This window comes from Erythrolamprus reginae, chromosome 3 (genome assembly GCF_031021105.1).
Source record: "Erythrolamprus reginae isolate rEryReg1 chromosome 3, rEryReg1.hap1, whole genome shotgun sequence".
In the NCBI taxonomy this organism is placed as follows: domain Eukaryota; kingdom Metazoa; phylum Chordata; class Lepidosauria; order Squamata; family Dipsadidae; genus Erythrolamprus; species Erythrolamprus reginae.
In genome coordinates this window covers 224270909-224280781 of record NC_091952.1, presented here as the reverse complement: position 1 = coordinate 224280781, position 9873 = coordinate 224270909, and the positions used below count along the sequence as shown (strand labels likewise).

The window sequence follows — 9873 nt, the reverse complement described above, 5'->3', positions numbered from 1 at the left end:
TGCACAACAGCATGTGAAATTGATTGTCAATCAGTGTTGCTTCCTAAGTGGACAGTTTGATTTCACAGAAGTTTGATTTACTTGGAGTTATATTCTGTTGTTTAAGTGTTCCCTTTATTTTTTTGAGCAGCATAATCATTCTCATTTCAAAATATAGGCAGGATTTCAGCGAAGTTTAAATTAGATTGAATGATGATTCTTGTCTTTCCAGATACTTGTAGTACAGTATCAAAATTTAAAACTTCAGCATCAGAGGAATTGTAACCACCAATAAAATGGAGTTAATCTCAAGCAAATTGGCACTAGTGTTCAAACACATCTTTTACATCTTGCTCTAGATTAGATTATTTTAAGAAATTATGTTGAAAAAATATATGTGTAACATAATTGGTGCTAGAGGAAAGTAGCTAATCTTTCTACTGTTCTCAGATCTGCAGTTCAATGATGCCATTTTCTCCTTCAGGCACACTTGAGTCTCTAGAGACATAGTTTTATTATTGTAATTTAAATGAATGTATCAGGCTTTCCTCTAAGGAATTAATAGTAATTAGAATAAAGAACATTACTTTGCAATTCCGTGTCTGTCCAAAAATACTCTATGCAATAGAGGGGTTTTTGTTTTTTTTAAAAATCAATTTAATTTTCATTTATGTCAAATCACCGCCTAAATTCTTGGCCCAGGTTTCAGTGAGTAGAAAACAAGTCTAGTTTCAATATTTTTTCAAAATCTTTAAATTTGTATTGAATAATCAATATCATAGTGAACTTCAGGTATGTAATTTTATAAGGAAATGGCTTAAAAATGGGAAATAGTTTAGTTCATACTGAGATTCGAGACTGAAAACTTCCATTATAGAAGGTTATCGCTCATGTGAATTAGCTGTTTAAGTTTCTTAAAGAATGGCAAAACAATTGACCGTAATAATTAGATGTTCTCCCTCAGCTTCCTCCATATAAAGTTCATTCTCTTTATAACTTCATAAAATTTTACTCTGCATAAACATAAACATATTGGGCAGATTAATCGATAATCTCAACATGTGAATTGAAAGTTAATTCCTATTCTTCTCACAGAATATTGGATTTGCTTCTGTTAATCCCAATTTTTTTGAAAGCAAGTTGAGGACAGTATACTAAAAGGCATGGAATAGATGTCTGCAAGGATTAAGATAAATATAGGACAAAAATATTATCCCTGAAAGGTTCTGCACTAAAGTATTTAGGAACGATAATAATTAGAAAACTCCAAGTATGTAGTGATTTATAGTCAAATTGGGACAGGTAGTATTGTTTACGTTTTTGCAGGAACTTGGCTGTTAAAATATTAGTTTGTTACCCTGATTTGCCATGTAAATGGTAGACTTAAAAAGTCAACTACTGATTTGAAGGGGCCCTCTTTAAAAATATTGAAATAGTTTAACAAACCTCAACACTGTCTCTTTATGGAATGTTTTACAATGAATTTAACTTGTGCACCACTAACACTGAGGCTACTAATCTGAATTTACAACAATTATGATTCAAATTGAAAGAGAGAAAGTGTAAAAGCCAGAGGATGAGTTTTTAAAAGTTTATGTAAGAGAGGAAAAAGACAAATCTTTTGAATGCCATGCTTTTATTTAAAATTATTGGCAACCCTGAACTTTATCCCTACAATGAAAAATAGGCAGTCTTTAAATGTTGGACATTCATTTAATCCCACACGCAATTTAATCCAGAATTACTATATTACAGTATAATATACACAAGGGTAAGTGAATTAAAAATAAATGCCTTTTATTCTTCCCAACTTTTATATTTAGGCTATAATTGGTTACCAATTCCAGTTCTACATATTTTATATATTAGCATAAATTACATTTCATTTTTCTCCTTATCTTACCAAATAGTAAATACCTCAGATTTAAATGGGCAGGGGGATAACTGACAAAAAATTGATTAGGAAACAAATTTGCTACACATGCATTTTGATGTCTATAGAGATTGCTGCCAATGAACATAATCAAAGTTTAGGCTTCTAAAAATAAAACATTCATAATTTATAAAAATTAAATACAAAGAGAACCACTAGTTACCCTTGTGGTTTTTATAGCAATAATTCCCATAATTAACAAGCTATTTTGCCTCAGATATACTGTGGATGCATTATAATGGAAACTGCATAAAATATGGGCAAATTCTCCCATCTCCACATGCTTCTTTGGAGCATGACGTCTGTGTAAATGTCAGATTTAGCTGGATTGTACTGCATGTTTTAGATTAATGATTGGTGCCTTCACCAGACTCAAGCACTAGATCTGATTTAGATGTAAGAGATTAGGCACATTTCAAATTTGTAGCTCATTGAGATTCAGAATATGCCACTTTCTCAGGTTGCCTTTATAAAATCTTTGCTGCAAGTTAACCGACTGAAAATTTGCCTTAATCCGTGTTAAGGAGAAAATTCTATTCTTGAATATTCTTCTAGTTTTGTATAGCAAAACAATTAGCTTATGAGTAAAAACCTTTTCTATATATACATATATATACTGCATATATCTTTCTAAGCTTTGAAACCAAAGCAAATTAGCATGCATTGTTATCTATTACATTTGCCTTAATTGGAAGCAATTCCAGAAAAACTGCTTTTTTTTTTTTTTGCATTTTGCAAAGCTGCAATACTGTTGTAAGCATCCTCCTCTATGAGGCAATGCAAGCACAAAAACCTGGTATGTATAACAAAACCAAGATTAATCACTTAGTTATCAATGGTCAGATCAGTTATTACCATATGCCTGCAGCTCCTCGGGTTATGTCTATTTGCTTTAGGGTACACCATCAGCACCTCTTTCAACTATAAATTGATGTTTCTTCTCTTTTGCAACTAAATGCCGTGTAATTCCCAATGCTCCTCCTTTTAAAAAGCGAACAAAATTGTCTCCAACCAATGGACCAAGTGCAAAAAGATTGGGTTCCTTTATACACTCATATGTATATGGATCAATTTCAATAGGGTTGCCCTTGCAAGTAACTGGTTCATTTGGATTATGGCATATGCTCTGGCCTTGATCCTTTAGGAAGCATAAGTTAGGATGTGAACCTATCAAGACTACTGCTAAAGAGAATTTTAAGATCTTCTTTAATCCCGAAGAACTTTGTAGGATACACTTCATATCAGGCTGAAAAGAAACAACTTGATGTTCAGGTAAACTGGCATAAGTAGGATGCACATTGTAATCCAGAGTAACTGACTGAGTACACATCATATGGTAGACTTTATGATATTCTGGATAAAGTTTTTTTGGTAGCTGTTTGAAAATTAAACTTGGGTCAGTGACCCTCCTACGGAATGCATGAATAATAGGTACATTGTTATTATAAGCATACAGAACTGCATCTGCTGCTGTGAGTCCACCACCTATAATTAAAACAGGATCTGTTTTCCCATGTAATATTCCTTTATCTATGGCAGCTCCAAAATCAGATATGGAATGGAGCACAAAAGGAAAGTCTTCTCCTTCAACTTGCAATCGGCCAGGAGCATCAAAAGTTCCAGTGGCGAGAGCCACATTCTCAGCAAACAAACAGAATGGCATATGAGAGCCATCTGCTGATCTCTGATAACCTCTAATTTCCCAGTTTCTCTTGATCAGTGTAGTCTGCCCACCTTGTTCTTCTATCTGCAAAGGACTTTCACTTTCACAGTCCTGATCGCGATAACACTTTGACACAGATGTTATATAAGTATTTTCTCTGAAGTTTTTCTGTAAGCCCATGATTTTAACATAGTGCTTGTAATAATTTGCAACTTCCTCTGGAAGAACTCTGTCACACTTTATATTTCTGAAAAAAGATCAGATCAGAAAATTATGTATATTTGCTATATTTGAAGCATACAAGCACAACATAAACACCTCTCAACTCTAAATATGATTGTACTATCCTTTAAAGAAAATAAAAAGGGGGGGGGGAGAGAAATTGTTTTATTCTAAGTACATTTATTTTTTACTATCTTAAATTTTTCTACTAGTTAGAAATCTATAGTGTGATTTCCAATGAGCTGGAAAACAACAATACAATTTCTACAGCCAGGAATCAGTTCTTTCTTTCTACAACAATCGGTATAAAAAAGTTACCAAGCTCACCTTTGTTTAGTAGCAGCCCAATCTTTAAATGCATATCCAGGTAATTCCATCCAGTTTCCAAAGCTGATAGTTAGCATAGAACTTTCCATAGACTATGGGGAAATAAAATAATGACTTTATTCAAAATATAATCTTACAGAACAATAGCATTACATTTTGAAGATTAATTTTAAAACAAACTGTATATCATACATTATGTACCAAGAACAATTTATTTATTATATTATTTATTTGGTGGGTTTCAAGTGACCATTACTGAAAGCATACTTATTCAGTTTGTCATAATGTTATTTAGAATAAAACAAAGTTTAAATTTCTAATTACATTACATTAAAAGCTATGTTTGACAATAATCAGATAAAGATATCCTGACATAAGTTAATAGTCTGCCTTTCATTTTACTTTTATTTTGGTAGGATTTATTTTGCTACTTTCTTAGTCTTATAATGAATGTCTTGAGTTGATACTATCCGGTGATTATTGTTTGTAATAAAATAAGGACTTCAGGATCTAACAGTAGGTTTTGCTAAATGTTGTTTAGTAACTACTGGATCCAAATAACAAAAATTAATTAGGATAAAAAATAAACAATCTTTCATATTCTAATCCTGTGTAAATGAGGGTAGAAAATCCGCTAAACAAACTGCTAAGCAATCAGATTTAATGTTATTTTTATGGATGATTTAAAATACTGGGTTATTCATGGGATGCTGGGCGCACAGTAGCTCACATGGTTAGAACAATCTGCCAGCCCGCATTTGGGACCTGAGTGTTGCTATGTGGCAGGGTGAACTCCAGTCATTCTCCACTTCCTGCTGACCTAGCAGTTCAAAAGTGTGCAAACATAAGTAGATAGCTACCACTTTGGTGGGCTCATTGATGGGGACATTAAATAAGCCCCCAAAGGATGTCTCCTGGGCAACAGTGATGTCACCGGTTAATCCTTTCAACCCAGAAATGCCTCAGGGCTTCCAACAACGATGTACATAACTCAAAAAATATAAATGGGCATTTGCTATAAATGCCCCAATCAGAAGTTTTATATAGTAAGCGCACTTAGCTGTTAAAAATGTTACAGTTCTTCTTACATGCCAAGCACCACCAGGTGGTCCTTTGCCAAGCACTATATGAGGGATATAGTGATGTGGTTCAAATTTCCATTGAAGAACCGGTGGGTACTTAAATCCAAAATCAGCTTCAGGATGAAGCAAAGTGTCAAACAGAACTGCAACAGGATTTGAAGAGCGTCCTTCCAGGCCTTCAGCCAAATACTCTAATTCCTGATTTGAAAAGATAAGATTTAAATAGTCATTAAACTTTTCCTCAGAGTATGATATAATGGAAAAACCCTTGGCTTCCCTTGCATATCAGTTACATGAACCTTCTTACAAATTATTTGAACCTACAATTTATTTACTTCTCATGTACAAACCTTTATCAATGTTGATTTGCCCTTTGATTTTAATTATTTTGGAAGTCTGGAGAGGGGCGGAAATAATCCCAGAATATCTAGACAGATATTGGAAAAGTCTCTCAGAAATTATAAAGAATTGACTAATCTGTGTTGGGATTGCATTAGTCAAGATATAGCTGTATATATAGCTAAATATGGAGAATGTGTTATGTATTATAATTGAACAATTTGGGGGGGATCTTATATCCATTTTAATGACATTTTGATGTCTGTGACACATCATAAAATAGTTTGCTGAGTTCTACTATTTAGTTCACATTACATTAATAGGTCACAGGTTTATTAATAGCCACTAGTCATGATATCTAAAATGTACCACATTTTGGAAATAAGTATTTAGGAAGTTTCCAAAAGCCATAGATGTACTAGTGTGGTTGTACAGCGAAACCCTAGTTTGATCTTTGGGAAATGTTTATGTATTTATTGCATGGTTCATGCCTGGTATCTTGTATTTCAAGAGTATATTAACTGCAATAGTAAGAAAAAATAAAAACTAATAGTACCTTGTAACACAAAGGAAATCAATATTTTTGAGGCTGGATATATAATACACAATCAAATATGACAGAAAATTAAATGCATGTTTCATAGTTAAAATATATGTTTCTGATTAATATTCATATAATCATAAGATTAACGTTTACTGTACCTGATCAATAATAGAAAGATGAATAGCTTCTTTTAACTTATTGTACAAAATAAGATTTGGATGTTCAGCTTCGGGGGATAAATATGGTCTATATCCAGATAACATGTAAGAGAGGCATATTCCGGAAGGTCCATTACCTGATTGTTTTTGAAAAAAAGTTAACAATCTATTTAATAAATTAAACATTTGAAACCTACTGATTTAGAAGTAAATGCTTTTCATTTACAATTCCTTCCATAAAAATTTGAATAAAAACCTGGAATTTTAAAAACCTCAGACTTATCATTAGAATCTTTCACATTTTACACATTGCTTTAATAATTTTTAAATCGCTATTAGGAAAATACAAAGTGAAGTGCCATTTTATAACAAATTATTTTTATTATTTTGTACTAAATAATTAATAAGTAATTGGAACTAATTAGTAATCCAACTAGATCTTATTTTTAGATGATCTTGAAAAACTAAGAAAGAGCAGATCATCTTAATTCAAATCATCAAGAAATACAGAAAATACAGGAAACAATTGTAATCCCTTCCTCTTGAATAAATGTGAACACGAACATTAATCCCCTTTCTGATAATTACTCCAAAGTTGAGATGAACATTGCAAAGGGCAGGGGAGTGGGAGAGAAAAGGAAACGGAAGTAAATTATAAACACAGTCACAATCATGTGATTTAACTGGTTCCAACTTTGGTCACTAAATAAGGATTGCTTGTAATTAAAGCCAGCAGGGGAGAAAGTGAACATGGAGGAATGATCTGAAATGAAGAAGTGTTAAATGGAAAAAATGCTTAAATATGAAGCTTCCATCCATTCCAAATTCTGCACTATAAAGCAGATTTTTAAAATCTAAAAAGATAATTAATTGGCTGAGTTCAACTGCAGGGATAAAAATGTTTTTGTTCTTAAAATTCTTAAAATCTGTTTTGGAATCCAGCAGACGTGGTTGGTAAATCCACAGTAACTGAATTTAAACATGCCTGGGATAAACATATATCCATTGTAAGATAAAATACAGGAAATAGTATAAGGGTAGACTACATGGACCATGAGGTCTTTTTCTGCCGTCAGTCTTCTATGTTTCTATGTTTTGTAGATATTTTAAAAAGTATTACATATCAACATTGCCGTAATCTTATTATCTTACAGAAACAATTCAAAACATAATTGGGCTATGGGGTGGAATATAGAATCATAGGGCTAGAAGGGACCTCAAAGGTCTTTTAGCCCAACACTCTGCTCAAGGCAGAAGAATTTATACCATCCCAGTTAAATGGTTGTTCAGTCTATTTTTTAAAACCTCCAATTATGGAGCACTCACAACTCAAGCTATTCCATTAATTAATTTTTCTCATTATCATAAAATTTCTCCTTTCCTCTAGGTTGGAGTCTATGGAGATTATTAATCATCCAGGACATGATTTCCCCAAAGGTCTTTTTCAAAGGCAACTTGACTTTGTTTTTCCTTTAAGAAACTTTTTCAGTTCTTCAACATTTCTTGCCTTTGAAAAAGCACCTTTGAGTTCTAGGTTGGATCTCTCTTTAACAAGCTTCCATCTATTATTTCTTGTCCTGGTCTCTGGTGCTTTGGAATATAAATCAATCACCTCTTCTCTGTGACAGCCACTCAAGTACTGGAAGATAATCATCATATTCCCTCAATCCTTTTCTTTGAAAGTTCACTCAATTGTGCATCATAAGATTTAGCTTTTGGATCCTTTATCATTTTTGTAGCTCTTCTCTGCATACTTTCTAGGACCTCAGCATTTTTTTTGTATTATGATCACCAAAACTATATGCAGTACACTTTTCAGACAAAGCATATACCGTATGTTGGCAAAAATTTCAACTACAAAATCTTTTTCAATGCCACCTGATAATGATAGGCCAGATTAGGTTTATGAGCTAACAAGGATACACATAAATCAAATTGATTAAGTCAACAGTTGTTTCTATATAATTCAATAATGGAATTCTATTATGAGCTAAGCATGAAACGTATTCGAGAATAACTCACCAATTATTACTATAGGCAAAGTCAATGTTGGGTCCACAGGTAGCGTACTTTCTTGTAGTAGTGGCATAGTTTTAGCGTTGGTCCCAAGATTGTCACCAAAATACTGCACTAAGGAATTCAAAAAGCATCCTTCAGATTCTGGACTAGTGTAATTTCTATTGAAAAGGAAATGAAACAAATCAGTATGACAAAACATCCTTCAACTGTAAATACTTCTTTAACTCATGCTGATTTGTAAATATAGTATTTTAGCCACATGCATAGGTAAGTTATTCCCCCCTTCAACAAACATAGGAACAGTAGGGGTGGCTGTTGAGATTTTAAACTTGAACCAGGTGGGTTGATGGTGGTCATTTTTTAAAATTGGTGAATAACAAATTGTACTTATTTATTTATTTGACTTCTATGCCACCCAATCCCAAAGGACTCAGGGAGTTGGGCAGCATACAAATTGAATTAGATAGGTAGGCAGGTAGATAGTTAGATAGATAGTTAGATAGATAGATAGATAGATAGATAGATAGATAGATAGATAGATAGATAGATAGATAGATAGATAATCAACATAATCCTTACTTATAGGATTTTTGGGGTCTTTAAAATAAATAACACACCTTGAGCCTGGATATACAAACAAAGAGAAGGGAGGGGGTGCAATTTTACTAATTGACTCTGGACCCCTTTCTCTCCCTGTCCACCTCCCAATTTGTGGGACAACAATTAGAAATGTATTTTTTTAAAAGGCATTCGAATATACGGTAGCTTCGAAGCATAACACTTTAAACGTACACCTTGCACTCCTACGCGTGCCGAAAAGAGGGAAGTGACAGAATGAAATATGATTCATACGATTTGTCTTTCAATCGATAAACACACACACACACACACATACATTTCCGCTAGTCGGAAAGGCGGCGTTTCCGAGCGCGTGCAGCCGAGGCCGGCGCCCCTCCACCTTAGCCGGCCATAACCTCCTCTCATCCCCGCCACCTCGTGCGCGGCCGGGATGCTCCGAGTCGCCTCGCCTTTCTCTCGCCTCAACCTTTCGCGGCGGCAGCGAGTGCTTATCAATAGCGCCGGGTTTCCTAACCGCCGGCCTTTCCTAACCGCCGGCTGCTGGATTGGTCCCCTCAGTTGCGAGGAAGAATGGGAAAGCCGGTGTCTGTAAGCCGGGCATCACACGCTCGGTAGCCGACTGCGGCTCGAAACCCCGCTTACCTGAAGCGGCTAGTTAAGGAGCAACGGCAGCACCACACCGTCATGAGGGGGACTGAGGCCAGAGGACGCCGAGAGATGGAGATGCGGCGGCGGCCGCTGCGGTTGCCGCCGCCTCCTCCGCCTCCTTCCTTTCTTCTGCCGCCGCGCAGGGAGCCGCTGTTGGTTGTCGCCGCCTCCTCCCCCCCCCCCCTCTCGCATTTCGCCTCACGGGCGGCGCTGTGCCAGAGTGGGAGTGTTGAGGGGGCGGAGCTTCATTTGGACCAGACAAGCGGGTGGGGAGGGAGAAGCGGAGGGTGGGTCTATTCTTCGGTGCCGGATGGAAGGGGGGGGGGGGGACGTAAGGTGACGCTTAGAGGGAACAGCCGGGCGTCGCTTCTCTCTTTCAA

At 35.4% G+C, this 9873-nt stretch overlaps 1 protein-coding gene across 4 annotated transcripts; it reads right to left on the bottom strand.

Moving 5' to 3' along the window:
* Positions 1-1598: 1598 nt before the first annotated feature.
* OSGIN2 (oxidative stress induced growth inhibitor family member 2) lies at positions 1599-9700 on the bottom strand. Of its 4 annotated transcripts, none has more exons than XM_070748019.1 (6): positions 9488-9700; positions 8270-8424; positions 6248-6384; positions 5186-5404; positions 4125-4216; positions 1599-3822 (listed from the first exon to the last, which is right to left on the bottom strand). In XM_070748019.1, exons 1-6 carry the CDS (start codon positions 9529-9531, stop codon positions 2805-2807), a joined length of 1665 nt encoding a protein of 554 aa, XP_070604120.1. In that variant the 5' UTR covers positions 9532-9700; the 3' UTR covers positions 1599-2804. The 4 variants fall into 4 exon arrangements, with proteins under 4 accessions (XP_070604120.1, XP_070604117.1, XP_070604118.1 ...); XM_070748016.1 differs by having other exon boundaries at positions 5213-5404; positions 9488-9677; XM_070748017.1 differs by lacking the exon at positions 9488-9700 and adding an exon at positions 9162-9418.
* Positions 9701-9873: the final 173 nt, after the last annotated feature.